This window comes from Poecilia latipinna, unplaced genomic scaffold (genome assembly GCF_001443285.1).
Source record: "Poecilia latipinna isolate Pla-1442-1.1 unplaced genomic scaffold, P_latipinna-1.0 Scaffold1473, whole genome shotgun sequence".
Classification (NCBI taxonomy): domain Eukaryota; kingdom Metazoa; phylum Chordata; class Actinopteri; order Cyprinodontiformes; family Poeciliidae; genus Poecilia; species Poecilia latipinna.
The window spans coordinates 22,640-39,096 of NW_015114089.1; the positions used below are offsets into that span (position 1 = coordinate 22,640).

Genomic DNA, 16,457 nt, shown 5'->3' on the forward strand with positions numbered 1-16,457 from the left:
TATTTGATTTGTTATTGTTTTTTGAAGCTGTCTTTAAAAATGTCTTTGTCATTTGCCATTGTAAACAATTTTACAAATGAATAAAAATAATCTGAATGTAAATCTCCTAGGTCTATTAATTATTATTAATAAACAATAGATTATTTAAGATTAGTTTTTATTTCAGAAAAAAAAGAATTCTCCATGCATTTCTGGAAAAAACAACTTCAGCAACAAAGATAACATCATTAAATTAGATGTAAATTTTTTATGGACTATGTAATGACCTATAGGAGTCTAATTGGAATATACTCAGATACATGTTGTTGTGTATTTTTAATGTTACACAGACTCAGCTGCCCTGAAGGTGAATTCTAACTAAATTTAATTCATATTTCCCTTGCAGTGTTCCTCTTCTGGGCAAACGCATGCGCAGAAGAGGAGTGGTTTATGTTGCAAAATTGACTATGTTTGACAGCAGTATTTCTCTGGGATTGTTTTTTCTGACATTTTTACACGATCTAAAAATACATTTGAAAATTGGAAGGATGGAATATTATATTTGGAGAGAACGAAACCTAAAAAATACGGAAATCACAAATAATTGTCCGTGTCACATGATCAAACCTGACTAATCAGAGCGAGCCAAGTCCAACGGAAAAGTACGTTCATTGTTTGGATGTTTTGCCAATTTTACCTTTTATATCTGATAAAGATACGATCAAAACGCCGCGGGAAATGGATGTAGCCTTGAAGCTCTGGGAGAACAGACGGAGTGTGGATACGTTTTATCGTGGTTTTGATGAAACGCCACGTGTTCAGGTTTGATGAAGTGTGCAGATCCGAATCGTTTCATCACATGACTCCCCTCCCCCACCCAGCCCGGGGAACGGGGGAAGAAGGCGGACATGTTTGAGGGGAAATGTGCTGGTTAAAAAGTATCCAAGTGGAAGACAAAGAAGATTATTGGAAGAAAGGTTTCGCTCTTTTTTGGGGATTTATCAGTCCACATCTGTTTTTGCTTTTATCCAGAGACTTTAAATAGACTTTTTGAAATTTTTTTCGTATATATAACTGTCACTTCAGGGAGTACTTAGTTTTATTTGTAACCCTGACAAAGTAACAATACTAATTGTCTATTACTGCATGAACTGTAAGGAATCTTTCTGTCGGTTATTTGAGTGACATTGTAGGGACTCTGTAACCTTGGTATGGGGGATGGGCCCGAATGATTAGGTAACGTCCTGTGTGCCTTGAATTAGTTTTATTTTAATGAATCTAGGAAGATAAATATTTATTTTTTCAGTGGTAACAACCTGGTTTTGTTAAGAGTTCAAAGTTATTTTCCCGTCCTGCTTTTTCCAGTCTTAGTATGGTTGGGCACAGTAAACCTGTATATAGATTTTAGGTTTTTTATTACTACGACACATTACCACATATTTAATGGATGCTGTGTATTAGTTTCGATTGGTTGTTTTTGGTTTGGGCTGGACTCAGTTTGAAAAATTGCTGTGTCATTCTGTGGGTTGTTGCTGCTATGACCTTGTCAGGGTAGTATTTTATTTCAATTTGATAATTTGAGTTGTTTTACCCGAGGGATATATGATAACTATCTGAATCTGAACTGAAGAGCTAATTTGTCTTTAGTACTTCACTACTTCTAATGTATGTAAGCCACATGGAGGCCTTGTTTGATGGCATTTTTCAGTAAGCTCGTCTGATGCGTTTGCTTTTACTGAAGACAAACTATTATCGTGTTTATAACACTGTGGAGATGTTTTATGTATTCTTTTTCATAGTAAAGCGTCTATCTAGTTGGGATCATTATAACATACTTTGTGTTTCACTGCTCAAAGATGGCGCCCGCCTACATGTTCTAGAACAAACTGATGATTTCACGAGGGAGAGGCTCTCTTCGGGCGGTACTCGTGACTGCTTCGGTGAACCAATAGGAGTGTTGGTCTTCAGACTACAAGCCCGCGTTACGGCCCTTTTAACCAATCACCGTCGTCGTTGTGAACACGTTGACGTAATACAATATGTTAAAGAACAGGGAGGCCCTGTTGCTCTCGTTTTCCGTGAAAGATTGCGTTCGTGAGCCAGTCACAGACGACGCATCAGCAGGACAGGGCGGACTGGACCAATGGTGCTGGGTAATATCCTTGAAGGACAGGGGAAACATGCGAATAGGTTGGTCCTAAACGTTGCTTGCGGATCTCCGACAACCTGTGGGTGTGGTAATTTTAACAGACATCGTGAGTAGCGAATAAGGAGTCGGTGGGCGGAGAAACACAGAGGCAGTTTATCCAATGAGGTGAATGGTTGGTCTATAAAAGCCCGGGTGTAGTCCATCTCGTCGCCATTTCAACGAAGCGATTCAGAGGGATTTCGTCGTGGCGGGCAGCGAAGAAAACTGACGAGCCGAGACGGATCCTGCTTTTGAGTGTTTCCCAAAACAGAATCCGGATCCATCCTGATGGATATGGCTGTTAACCCGCCCCTTGACAGGTATCTATCGGTAGAACTGGCTCTCGTCTTACCATGAAAAGGATTATTTTAACAGATTTTTCCCCCTTTTTTAAATATATCTGTACTGGCTCCCCGTGTGTATTGTTAAACGCTCAGGGGTGAGAGATGGACACTGGACAAAGCACCGGAATGAGTTAATTTATACTTTGAAACAATTATTTATAAATATAAAAGATATACTGGAATATATACAACTTCGCCGGCGCCATCTTCGGGTCTTTGCGGCCGTTGGCTGCTCTCTCCCGCATCTCAGCAGTTGGTGTTAGCATAGCTAGTAGCATTAGCAGGTTCACGGACTAAACTCGTGTTTTATTTATACGTGCTCGGTCAAATACGGTTATAATAGAAGAGCGAAATGTGTAACCGAATGTAGGTTGTTCGATAGGAAGACCGCTACGGAGTACGTGTTTTTTGTTTGTTTTTTTTGTTAGACGTATTGTATAAATATCGGCTGGTTATTCCGTGGTGAAACAGAGTTTCACTGCATACGCCATAACTGAAGCGCTGCTACATCCAAACAATCTGTAGGGCTTCGCCGGCTTGTTGTGGTAGCCATGTGGTCAGATTGTTGTGATGGACAGTGCTGGGTTGTGGGGTTCGACCTAAAAGATGCCAGATATGTAACTTATTCAAACTATTATTAAAACAAATAATTTAGATTGTTCATAGGAATAATTAAAATAAGTCCTGGATCTGTGTCCTGGGGTGGTTTGTGTTTCTGTCCGTTGCCAGGTTACAGAGCTCAGTGTCACTCAGATCACTAAGTGGCGCCATATTTAGTTTACTTAAACTGTCTTTTTTTTCTGTAATGGTTTCATTTTTGTTTTAGTTCAGTTTTAAATGGCAAATTTTTAAATACATTTTTTCAGTAATTTTTTTCAGTAATGTTGCTCTTGTGTAAATGATTCATTCTTTTGCTTTTTTAAATAAAGTACACTAACTGTCAAATGAGTTTCCAGACGTTTATTTGAGATTTTTATATTACCTCAAATGGGTAACGGTATGTTTTTGATGGCCCTTTTCTAAAGGTTATCTCTGAAATTAACGAGCTGAAATTAAATGCCCTAATGTATCTTATGCCCTGGTTTTGCTTGGGGTGTAAACAAACTCCTTGTGAAGAAAAGATTGAGTATTGTGACTTCTATAAGATGGTATCAAGACATGTATGAGTCAGGTCAAATGTTTTCCAGAAGATGACCCCCAATTTGATGGAGTGTTGACTGCACAAGAAGCCACGTGCATTCAGGAGTAAAATGCAAAACGGTGTGATGCCGGTTACATTCATCAGAAAAGACAGGATGACATCTGAAAATATGGTTCATGCAAAAAGATCAAGGCTGAGATTAAAGCAAAGTTCTTGACTTTGCTAATCTTTTCTTGCCTCTTTGTTTTGACAGTCGTCTCTTAAGAGAAATCGGCTTTTATTTTCAATTTTAATCTGCTAAACATATCAAATACTGCAAGTGATATCAAATTTCCTTGCATTTTCTGAGAATTATTACCATATACTACTGAGTCATTCACTAAACAACAAAATTAGGGCTTTGTTAATCTTTAGGAAAAAAAGTTACCAGAAACCAAAACCAGGATGACTTTGCACATTTTTTTTTATAAGTATCTGCTCTGGAAATAAAACATTACTAAACTGAACGATAAAAGAAATTCATGAAAGATTGGAAGTCTATTGTTGGCATGTATTGCCGTGAAATCTTATTGTGGAACACCAACTGCTGCAGCATGCTAATAACCCCACCCACCCTGTTCTGAGGTTTTGTTTTTTTTCCCCCACACAGAAGTGAGTGGGTGGGTGGAGTTAGTCAGTGTTATTGACAGGGAAGTGGGTGCAGACTAGGAAGTGGTGTTCTCATGGTGCCGGTTGGCTGATTTAACGCTTGTATGCTCTGTCAGAATGATGGATGTCTTCTTCATGACATGGAGACTTGCTGTTCTGTAAAATTGGTGGCGCTATGGAGTGGTTGAAGGGGAATAACCAGAACTTACACAATAGCATGCAGTATAAACTATAAGGGAAAATACTTTAATGTTGATCAATTAAAAATATTTTGTTTAATGTCTAAACATTGCAGAATTTGACTAAAGGTTGGTTTTAAGTTTCTATTTTTACTTCTCGTTTCTATTTTTTCTTAATTTCATCCTCCATAGAGTTCACCGGCTCTTGCTTCCTCTTTACAGCACTCATTCTGGGGTTGACCCTGGTTTTACTGGAGTGACAATGGATCAGAGCACTGGTACAGCTGGAAAACGCATCCGGAAGCCCTCACAGCTCTACGAAGGCTTTGAGAGTCCTGGGATGCCCCCCATCAGTCAGCTGACCCCTTTGGGACCGCCCCAGCCCACAGTGAAAGACCCCAGCAGGCAGGGCAGGATGACCAACCAACTCCAGTTCCTGCAGAAAGTTGTCCTCAAGTCCCTGTGGAGGCATCACTTTGCCTGGCCGTTTCATGAACCAGTGGATGCAATCAAGCTCGGCCTGCCTGTAAGTGCAACCGGGACCCTTATTTACAGTCAGTGTAGTTTAAGTAATTTGTCCAAGAGTAGTTTCACTGGTGTAGAAATATTTATTTATAGTTTGAAAGGTGACTGTTTTGATTAAAAGCATGCGTTTCATTCCCAGGATTATCATAAGATCATAAAGAATCCGATGGACATGGGCAGCATCAAGAAGAGATTAGAGAACAACTACTACCGCAGTGCCAGCGAGTGCATGCAGGACTTCAACACCATGTTTACAAACTGCTACATTTACAACAAGGTAAGAACGTCTGAAGGGATGACTCACATTTAAAAAATGGATCTGTAAGAATGTGTAGCAGAAGTCTGCACAGATTAAAAATGATTACTTGATTTTAATATTGTAAGCCAATTTTTCAAAACCTGACACCACACGATGATTGAAAAGTCTTGGGTATAATAGGTCTGGTCGTACAGTGTGTGGTGTTGAGCCACATGAACTGATTTTTACTCTCCAACATTTAGATGTCAGGTAGAAAATCTTGTGAAATTTCTTGAGATTAAATGTGAGTTCAGATTAAACAGATATGACTGACAAGGAAGAAGCACTGTTGATATTTTGTGGTGAAGGTTCAACAGAAAAGAAACAATACAGAGTCTTTTTGTCTTCTGTGTATTTTGGATTTCCCTCCATGTTTCTGTCACCTTGCTTTCTGATTGGCTACATGTCACATTCAACAGGTTGTTTGTTTGTTCGCATGGTAACAAGATCTGAATTTCTAAATTATACATACTATCACAGATTCATTAACCTTGGACTAAAATGAGTCGAGACCTTTTCATCACTGTCTGGAGTGAACTCTTATAGTGCAAACATACAATTAATATTATGCATCATAGGAAGTACTTTGCATAGTAAACCAAATATAAAATGAGACAAATGCAAAGAAATGCTCACTATATGCCCATTTTCTCTATTATGAATATGTTTCAAACAGTGTCAACTGGCATTGTGTAGTTTTTATGGATCATTGAAGTATTTTTAATTGAATTAAGTTTTGTTTCCATCTTTTTCCAGCCAACAGATGACATTGTGCTGATGGCCCAGTCTCTGGAGAAAGCCTTCCTGCAGAAAGTGGCCCAGATGCCCCAAGAGGAGATAGAACTGGCCCCTCCACCTCCACGCAGCAAATCTGCAAAATCATCCAAAAAAGCCAGAAACAATCCAGGTGAGGATGGAAACTGCAGTTAAAACATTCAGGCTTCATGAATCTGAGGGTCTGGATGAAGTTTAATAACTTCCTGTATCTTCCAGTTCCAGGTGGAGTGACGACAGCCCATCAAGTTCCAGCCGTCTCCCAGTCTGCGTATTCTCCTCCCACTCCAGAAACGCCTGACTCCATCCTGTCCACCCCCCCACAGACTATTTTATCCAAGAGCATTACCTTCCCCTCTGAGCACAGCATCCCCTCCATCACCAGCATGCCCCCCACACAGCCCACTGCAAAGGTAACGCTAGCTGCATCTTTAGCTGCATCTCTATAAGAAATGTGCGCAAATCTTGGTCTATATTCTGCTAATGTCTAAATAACACAATTTTGTAATTGCTGTGTTTCCATTAAGTAAGAAATGAAATTAAAATCGTGCATAAGCTTGTTGACACGATAAGTCATTAAAAATTATGGCAGGAGATATTAACGTTTTATTCAGGTGTTAGTGATGGGCCTCTTATACTTGGGAGCGGCTACGTTTGCGCCATTTTGTAGAAATTTTAGTTGCTGATTTCGCAGAAGAGCTACGGATTCAACACATTGGAACGACACACATCTTGTTATGAACTGTGTGAAGCTGTGAGAGCTCTGGAGGAACCAGCGGCACACTGTCCAAAAAAGACAAACCACCGTCTTCCTACCACTTCCTGTCATATTTTTCATCCTTTTGCCTGCAGTGACCTCCAGCTGTTGATCATGTGACTCTTGTAATGTAAAAACGTGTTTTGATGAGGTTGAGAAATATCATTCTAGTGCAAAAACATTCGTTTTTTTCTAAGTTGGAGTGTTTCCATTAAGTAAATTTATTTACTTATTTACAATTTGCACATTTTTTGCGGTTCATGGAAACACAGCTACTGTGTGTTTACATCACAAAGCTCGGGGGCGGAGCTCTGACCCAAACTGTCGCCATCTTCTCTCCGCTACAGAAAAAAGGTGTGAAGAGGAAAGCGGACACGACCACTCCGACCACGATGGCCATGCCCATCATGAGCACCATGGGCGTCAGCGGGATCGGCCTGGGGATGGGCGGCGGCCTGGACTCGCCGCTGACCCTCACCTCTCTGGGCATGGAGCACAGTGGCGGTCTGGGCATGACCCCAGGCCTGGGTCTGGGCCAGGGCATGGTGATGAGCATGGAGATGGCTCATGGGGGAATGATGATGGGGAACAAAGGCACAGCGGCGAGCAGGAGAGGCGTGAGCGGCCGGCCCATCAAGCCTCCCAAGAAGGACTTACCGGACTCCATCCTGCCGACGCCGGTGCGCCGCAGCAAGCTGACACCGCAGCTGCGCTACTGCAGCAACGTCCTGAAGGAGCTGCTGTCCAAGAAGCACGCCGCGTACGCCTGGCCATTCTATAAGCCCGTCGACGCCATGTCGCTGGGTCTCCATGACTACCACGACATCATCAAGCAGCCCATGGACCTGAGCACCATCAAGGTACGGCGGTTCCCCCTACAGCCGACTGTGTTTCTATCAGACAGGAAGTGGAGCTGAACCTGTTTGTTTCTGCAGAGGAAGATGGACAGCAGGGAGTACAGAGACGCCCAGCAGTTCTCCGCCGACGTCCGACTCATGTTCTCCAACTGCTACAAGTACAACCCTCCAGACCACGACGTGGTCGCCATGGCCAGAAAACTCCAGGTGACACCACTCTGTTTGCTTTAGATACGAGTAAAACAAAGTTCAACATATAAGAGCAGTAAAAAAAGTGACACGTTGAAAACAAAAGAAATTATGTCTTGCAGATCTGATAAAAATCATATGAGATAAAATAATAAAAACTATTAAATGAAGTAAAGGAATTACTAAACAGAAAGGCCTAATATGTTTCATGTAAATCACTGATTATTCCGTATCTGACATATTGTGAGGGACATCGGCTGTAAAACGTATAGATTTGATTTTTCTTCTACAGAAGAGAGCAGTTAGTCATTAGCAGACGTTGATACAGAGATAAAAAAATCAATATTTATACAGTTACGCTTATTGAAACTTAATGAATTTATTAGTACAATATTTTACAATTTATGTACAAAGTGCATTTTTTTGTTACCAAATTATATACAAAACAAATTTGTAAAATGAGAAAGCAAATAAAAAAAATAGTTTCAGAACAGCTACGATATAAAGATGCATTTCAATTAAAGGTCAGTTCTAACTTTTTTCTGCATTTAAAAGAAATCCGAAAATCATTATGATGAAATAATAAGGCATTGAATAAGCAGATTTTTTTTCTTTTAATGTGTATTTGAAATGCGTCTCAGTTTTCTGAGTTGAATAACTAGTTTTCTCTTTATGCTAAGAGGAGGCAGATAAGATGAGTTTATACTTTCTGCTCCTATTCATAATTTTTTTAGTTGTTGCATAAACTTCATATTTATTGAGTAAATGAAATAAAAAAATGAAATGTAAATAAAATGAAACATCTGCTTTCGGCTGCAGGTAGATTTGTTTTGAAGAGGCATAACTTCCCTCTAACATAGCTAAGCTGGCAGCTAAAAAATTAGTTTTTTTCTTATTAAAATATTTACTAACCGGTTTTTATTCCGTCTTCCAGGACGTGTTTGAGTTCTGCTTCGCTAAGATGCCCGACGAGCCTCCAGCACCTCCCACATCCTCGTCTTCCTCCACTTCCTGCTCGTCTTCCTCATCTGAGAGCGATTTCAGCAGCGACAGCGAGGAGAGCGACAGCAGCCTGAGCTCCGACTCTGAGGAGGAGCGGGCCAACCGGCTGGCCGAGCTGCAGGAGCAGGTTGGTTCTGGTCCAGAAGGTTCTGCATATACAACCATAACAAAACCTATGATGGAGACGGATGGGGTTGTTGCCATACAAATGTTAAATTATACTTGGTTAATTATGGATTTGATGCATTAGCTCCTTCCATCTACTTTACATTAATGTATTTATGTAATTTACAGCGCGACACTAGCAGCATTTATTCCATTACTTTTAGTTCTGGCTGGAGATCGCTGCTTTTCTTGCTCTGATAAAACGGCAAGGCTGAGACCTTGACTCTGCTTTTGATTCTGGGATGTTTTTAAATGTTCATATCTTATGTTTAATGTGAATAAAGTTGTTTTTGGATGTCATGACGTCTTAAATTTGAGTAAAACCCTTTCACTGAGTAATTAAAATCTGTTCCTGGCCCTGACGTTAAATTATTTTGTTTTCCAGCTGAAGGCTGTACACGAGCAGCTCACCGCTCTCTCTCAGGGTCCCATCGTCAAACCCAAGAAGAAGAAGGAAAAGAAGGACAAGAAAAAGAAGAAGAAAGTAGAGAAACATCGGAGGATGGATGAGGAGATCGTCTCTGTGAAACCGCCCAAAACCCCCAAGATGTCCAAGTCTTCAAAGACGACAAAGAGCAACAAAGGCATCAGCTGTCCTGTCATACCAGTGAAGAAGACTCAGAGCAAGAAAACCAACAAGAGCAAGTGAGTACTGCCCCCTGGTGGACAGTTTAAACTGAATGCTGTATTGTTACAAACCTCCGTCTGTCCTTCTGCTCCATCAGATCCAAAAAGACCAACATGATGTTCAGCGTGTCCCAGCCGATGCACGACCCTCTGGTCAGCCATTTTGACTCTGATGAGGAGGAGGACACGGTTCCCATGTCGTACGACGAGAAGCGCCAGCTGAGCCTGGACATCAACAAGCTGCCCGGCGAGAAGCTGGGCCGCGTTGTTTACATCATCCAGTCCAGAGAGCCGTCGCTGAGGGACACCAACCCTGAGGAGATCGAGATCGACTTCGAGACGCTGAAGCCGTCGACGCTCAGGGAGCTGGAGCGATACGTCATGACGTGTCTGAGGAAGAAACCTCGCAAGCCGTACGGTGAGCGGAAACACGGACAGTCTGACACCGACATTTTGATCTAGCTGTGAATTCTAAGCACTTGAATTTCTCACAACACATTTAAAGATAAAAGTTTTTTCATTTTAAATGCAAAATATATATTTTTTTACAGTTAAGTCTTAGTTACGGTTCTGAATGTTTGTTCAGCAAAAGGCCTGTTTTAGAATTGGTGTACTCCAGCAGCAAATGATTAATTGATTACTAAATTGATTTTGGTTTCAGCCGTAATTTTCTAACATTTCTCGTCTTTGTGCAGCGAGTAAAAAGAACAGCGCCGGAAAGACGCGGGAGGAGCTGGCGATGGAGAAGCAGATGGAGCTGGAGAGACGACTGATGGACGTCAGCGGTCAGCTCAACTCCGGGAAGAAACCGTCTAAGACCAAAAGTAAGTTGAACTTCGTTTATCGTTTTGTCTCTGGAAATAAGATTTCTGAAAATTCTGACTCCATGTCGCCTGATCTTACTTGAAACAGATCATTTCATTTATGAGCTTCTTCTCTGTTAAACTGATATGTTTTTCCTCCAGATGATAAACCTGCGTCAGACGTTCACGCTCAGCCGTCTCGCCTCAGCGCCAGCAGCTCCTCCTCGGACTCCTCCTCTTCCTCCTCCTCTTCGTCATCCTCCGACACAAGCGAATCGGATTCCGGTTGAATCCGAGTCGCTCAGACTGTTTCCAAACCAAAAGGGTCCGGTGACGGCGCCCTGGTGTCCTCCTCCCCTCCAAGCGGGCTGATGGAGGACGGGTCAAGGCCGGCCCACCGGGTCCGGACAGAGATGGGCTCTCCCTGCGCTCGGCTCCATCCGGCAGCCCTGAACATTTCCCGGCAGATGAATGTGAGCGGAGGAGAGCGACTGGAGCGACCTGCTGGCTCCGGGCGGAGCGACAGGAAGCTCCATCTCCTGCTGATGAAGATTGATGCATACGTTGGAGGGATTAGGGTGCTACAGCCAGAATATCTGCATTTTCTGGATTTTTTTTCCCTTCTTACCATGCTCCATGTCTTTATGCTGTATAGAGAACATGTACAGATGTATAAATATCTATTTTTCTTTTATAAAGAAGCCTTTTATGGAGCTTATTTATTCCCTCATTCTGGGAAAAGATTAAACTGGCGTGAACAGAGCTGTGTGTTTAGATTTTCTTTTTGAGTGATAAGAGGGGAGTTAGGTTTTTGTATGAATGTATGATGTGTGTGTTTGCATGTGTGTGTGAAAGATCTGGCACCACAAGTGCATCCTGGTGAAGTTCCTCATAGTTTAGAAGCAGACGCTGCGCTCGCTCTGCACGCAGAAGCACCTTGGTTCAGCAGAAAACAGCCTGCATGCAACAGAGGAGCTGACGGCCTCGCTGCGTCTCCAGCCGGTCGCTGTACAGAAACTAAACGTGTCATAGTTTCAATATTTCTGTTCCCATGTCGACTGTTTGTTTTCTCCATGTATTACAAGTTCTCTGTAAACATGTTGCTTTTTTGTTCTTCGTGACCAATCTGCTAATAAATTGTGAGGACTTGTCTTGTCGACTCACCTGTGCCCAAATAACTTCTGGATCCTTTTCATTTCTTCACCTCAGTTACAGATTTAATCTGATCTCTTACAGGTTTGTTGTCAGTAGAATCTAAAATCTCTGTGTTCTTGCAGCTGAATCTTGTTTACTTTGTGTGACAAAATCAGTTACTGGAATCAGGAGGTATTGTAAAGATGCATTGTTTATGTTGACAGTTCCACAAAGCATTTTATAATTCATTGCATCTTGGTTTTCTGTTTGGTTTCAGATTGAAATAGTGTCTAAGTTATTTAGAGTAAATATGGATATTATTGAAAGGGTTTAGTCTACTGAAATATGCACATTCAGAGTAATAAAGGTGTACATATTTTACAGAGTCAAAACCTTGGAGTGTGGTTTTCCTTTATGGTCTGATTTTTTTTATTTGCTACTGTTTGGCTCCAGTTGTGACATTTAAAACTCTACATGTCAGTCTTGCTCTGAAGTTTGTCAGAAATCTTAATGCCTCTGCTTGTTCTGAACATTTGTACATAAATAAATGCATCATTTCACTGTTTGGATCATTCTGTCTTATTTAACTACTTCAGGTTAAAATATTTCATTTTGTCTTGATACTTCATTTGAAAATTCGCTACACCTGTATTTTTAATGAATACACTGAATTTTATAAACTAAATAACTTACGCAATTAGTTTGACGCCATCTAGTGGATAAAATACGAAATGTAATTTTGACTTTAGTTACACTTAAAACTTCAATGTGTCCTGATTCACATTATTCGGTAGATTTTTGGATGTTTTTAGTCGTAAGGGCAAAGGTTAACACAGACAGAAAATATTTTATTTTGAACAAACAAAAGGTAAATAAAGAAAAAAATCTAATTATTATGCCAATTGACATGCAATTTTACATAATTTGCTCGAAAACGAGCAAGTAGAAGACATGAGATCTTATGATTTCCTGTTTTTAAGATGCTTTATATTTGTACTTTGTTTAAGCTCGTCATTTAGAATCCATTCCATAAATCTACACACACTGATACACAGAAAGTCTTTTTATTTCTTCTGATACATAGTTTTTTTTTATTTGAGATTTAATATGTAATAGTTTGAAACTTATCTAATATTAAAAATAGGACGTTTTGTTGGATTTTTAAAATATTGTACAGTTGAAATGTGAAATTTTCCAGAAAAAATAAAAGTTCACCGCTCCCTTGTGGTCACATAGAGGAATTGCAGCCCTTTCAGATCAGGAGTCCAAAATGAATTTTTGGAGAGACAACTAGAAAAAAATCAACCGAAACTGATCATGAGTTTAAACATTTCTAGAGCTGGTCACAAAATAAAATAAAATAAAATAAAATGAAATAAAATAAATAAATAAATAAATAATAATAATCAGTAAAGAAATAACAGAGGATAACAACAAATATTACATTATAGCGATCATTTTCTAGGGTTAGTGTGATCTCTTGTAACAAACAAATAAAAAAACATATTATTACTATATTTTAATTGGATGTATGTCTTCATATACTTTCATCGCTGTGAAAGTTAACTTTAGCGTGATTTTAAACATTTAACTGTGTAAAGACGGCTTAGTTTTTGGTGTTTATTAAACATTCATAGCTAATCTGTCCTTTTTCAATGTGTTAATCTCATCTGTTTGAATATTTTCAACATATATTTTTATTGTAGAATTTCATGGATTGGAATCCGGGGTTTCGGTCTTACTTCCTGTTTGCTGCTTCAAAATAAAACACTGACGGGTGTGACGTCGTTCATCTGTATTTCCTTTATTTAAAAACTAGCAAGCAAAGATTTCGCATTAGATTTGTGTTTACACTCTATGCTGCGTCTTATCAGACGAAGATGGTTTAAGAAACTAATGCATTTACGATTTTTGAAAAAATAGATTTAAATAAATCACTGGGCGTTGATTATCTGTGAAATATATTTTTCTGTTAACTGTAAGTGAAAACCTGATAGTTTACTTAGCCTTTGAAAGCTTACTGTGGCCTTATATAAATAAAGATGACAAAAATAGAAATAGGATAAAAGTCACAACCTCGGACGGGTATTTTTCGCCCACTGACGGACAAACGGAAAACTACAATAACACAGAAAACCGTCATGGCGGCGCCCATGAGGCTGATATCAAGGTTGACTCTGGTCACTGGTTAGTCTACATTTGGTCTACATTTAGTAACTCCGCTGCTACATTAAATACCCAGCCATATTCCGGGTTGTTTTATGTAATTCCTTAAATAAAATGTTGTGTATATTTTAATATTTTAGCATCTACTAAAGTCAAACATGAACTCCGAACTCGGTGAAAGTTTGGAGCACTAAAAACATTTTGTAGCGATTAAAAAACTTATTAGATGCCGTCTGTGAGTTCAGTTTAAATTCAATGTTATTTTACTGTACAAAATTTCCATCGCAGTCAGGAATGTTTACATCTAGAGATTTGAACATACATATAAAAAAACTCATCTATTCTTGAAGTTGAAGTTGGAGATTTAAGCAATGATCGCTCGTTTTTTGCTTGAGTACAAATAACTCAATTGGTGACGTAATCAGCTCTGAATAAATTAAGCATCATTTTGTGTCCTTTTGTTTTAACTTTTCTTTTTCCAGTTTGCAGAAAATGCAGTCAAAGTAAAAAATAACTTCCTTTAAAAAAGTTGTTGAATGTGGATTTATACAGCAGAATATGATATGAATTGTTAAAGAGAGACGGATCTTGACTTAAATTGGACTTTTAGCCCAGTTTAATGTGTATCTGAAAAAGAAAATATTAATTGAATATCTAAAAAATGAGTGGATTAAAAAACATGAAAGAATCTGATACTCCAATCAGAAATAAAATAAAAACAGCACTAGGTTATGTGAATACAACTGATGCACATTAAACAGCATTAATCTCATTTTCTGTTTGGGTAGGATTCAAAGAAGGAAATTGTGCAGTTTGAAAAGTAGAAATGATGTGACACTCTGGGAGAAATCTGCTCCTCTCTGAGGTCCCTCGTCTCTCTCAGGTTTACATCCGTCTGTTCTGCTCAGATTCCTCTCTGACCTTCTGCCCCTCTGTTCCCAGGTGGAGGCAGCGGGATTGGACGCGCCGTGTCTCAACGCCTGGCCTCTGAAGGCGCCTCAGTGGTGGTCGCTGACATCAGCGAGGATTCAGCCAATGAGACGGTGGGACGCCTGCAGAGTGACCTCAAAGGTCAGAGTCACATGGCGGCTGCAGTGGACGTGTCGTCAAAGGAGAGCGTGAAGAAGCTGCTGACGAGAATCCAGGTGTGAAGATCATCTCTTCTCTATGGAGCAAGATTAGTGGCAAAGTTTGAGGTTCTCTATATTATCAAGATAGTTTCTTCTGTTTTTAATTTTTTATTACAAATTTCAATGTATAAACAAATTCCCATGCTAGACTTGAGGAAAAAAGAAAGTAGTTTTCAGATATTTATTTAATTTGTTAAGAAAAACGCTAAGCAAACCAACCTGGTCCTGGATGCAAAGGTAATTGCTCCCTTACTAAATTATTAAATAACTGTGAATAATTACATTCTGATTTTGAATTCAGTTCCTCAAGTCACACGGGCCTGATTTCTGTCATATGTTTAAAATCAAGAAATCCCTCATACAGAGCCTATCTGACATCATGAAGTAAGTTTAAAGAATATTAACACATCATGACTCCATCTGAAGGAAATCTAGTAGAAATTAATACAAAACTCAATGAAATCTATCATATTGGAAATCTTTTAATGGAGAAAACATGGAGCAGATGTGATATTTGTAGGACCAGTGTGAGTCTAAATAGTCGGGGTTAATTAAGTCAGATCTCTCAAAGAAAACCTGGTTATGGTGATGCTGCTTCACGATGCTGGTTGTTGGTTCCTGCAGGGAGTTTTGTGCATTTTCATCTTTTTTCATAAATAATCTGTCTTTCTTTCTGCAGACTCGGTACTTCCAGCCTCCCTCGGTGTGTGTGAACTCTGCAGGCATCACTCAGGACGACTTCCTGCTCAACATGGAGGAGGAGAAGTTCGACAGAGTCATCCAGGTCAACCTGAAGGTAACACACCTGTCAGACTGCAAACCAAACTACAACAAAGATGGAACACATAAAAACATGTTTGGATGCTTTTAACGATACAATAAAATGAGAATAAAGTAACATTTCCACAGATGTTTACACATAATGAACAACATATCTGTCATTTATTTGAATAGTTTACGTATTGAATGATTGATTAAATGTTTTTCTGTCTTTTCCAGGGGTCGTTCTTGGTGACCCAGGCTGTGGCTCAGGCTCTGGTTGCCTGTGGATCTCCTAAAGGATCCATCATTACTCTGGGCAGCATCGTAGGAAAAGTCAGACTCCATCTTTTATTTTTAGTCTCTGTGGTTTTTTAAGCATCTAAATAAAAACATAAAAACTAGACCCAAATCTGAGCTCTGATTCAAAATGTGATTTTCTGATGTTGCAGGTGGGAAACCTGGGCCAGGCGAACTACGCTGCATCTAAAGCCGGAGTCGAAGGTTTGACCAGGACGGCTGCTAAGGAGCTGAGCAGGTCAGAGGATCTGCTGCTGCTGCAGGAACAACCAGAGATAAAAACACTGACATGTTTCATCCCCTCCAGGTTTGGGATTCGTTGTAACTGCGTGTTGCCTGGTTTCATTACCACTCCCATGACGGACGAAGTGCCAGAGAAGGTCCTAGTCAAAGTAAAGAAGCACAGACACTTACAGTCGGCCTGAAACAGAAAACAAGAGTTTCAGCTGATATGACTGAATTATTATCCTATTAATACTTATTACACTTTAT

The 16,457-nt window shown here is 39.8% G+C and overlaps 2 protein-coding genes across 4 annotated transcripts in view; both read left to right on the forward strand.

The window, feature by feature from the left end:
* The first annotated feature begins 476 nt into the window (after positions 1–476).
* On the forward strand, positions 477–12,170 carry brd2a (bromodomain containing 2a). 3 transcript variants are annotated; one of them, XM_015057591.1, is made up of 12 exons: positions 477–2,487; positions 4,672–5,005; positions 5,144–5,281; positions 6,059–6,209; positions 6,296–6,489; positions 7,181–7,693; positions 7,769–7,897; positions 8,814–9,008; positions 9,432–9,691; positions 9,772–10,091; positions 10,369–10,497; positions 10,639–12,170. In XM_015057591.1, exons 1-12 carry the CDS (start codon positions 2,456–2,458, stop codon positions 10,764–10,766), a joined length of 2,523 nt encoding a protein of 840 aa, XP_014913077.1. In that variant the 5' UTR covers positions 477–2,455; the 3' UTR covers positions 10,767–12,170. The 3 variants fall into 3 exon arrangements, with proteins under 3 accessions (XP_014913077.1, XP_014913079.1, XP_014913078.1); XM_015057593.1 differs by having other exon boundaries at positions 479–4,608; positions 4,702–5,005; XM_015057592.1 differs by having other exon boundaries at positions 479–2,487; positions 4,702–5,005.
* A 1,534-nt stretch (positions 12,171–13,704) lies between these two features.
* Positions 13,705–16,457, forward strand: part of hsd17b8 (hydroxysteroid (17-beta) dehydrogenase 8) — a 6,709-nt gene continuing 3,956 nt past the window's right edge. Inside the window, exons 1-6 of the mRNA XM_015057575.1 lie at positions 13,705–13,797; positions 14,719–14,921; positions 15,586–15,702; positions 15,906–16,001; positions 16,118–16,203; positions 16,273–16,357. Coding sequence (XP_014913061.1) covers positions 13,752–13,797; positions 14,719–14,921; positions 15,586–15,702; positions 15,906–16,001; positions 16,118–16,203; positions 16,273–16,357 — 633 coding nt within the window. The 5' untranslated portion in view covers positions 13,705–13,751. The remainder of the gene's footprint in view (positions 13,798–14,718; positions 14,922–15,585; positions 15,703–15,905; positions 16,002–16,117; positions 16,204–16,272; positions 16,358–16,457) is intronic.

Bases quoted from the DNA above. Each gene is read 5' to 3' on its own strand.
- brd2a (XM_015057591.1), top strand. From the start codon at position 2,456: ATGGATATGGCTGTTAACCCGCCCCTTGACAG. The intron at 2,488-4,671 runs GTATCTATCGGT...CATCCTCCATAG, and splicing joins GTTAACCCGCCCCTTGACAG to AGTTCACCGGCTCTTGCTTC. The intron at 7,694-7,768 runs GTACGGCGGTTC...TTGTTTCTGCAG, and splicing joins TGGACCTGAGCACCATCAAG to AGGAAGATGGACAGCAGGGA.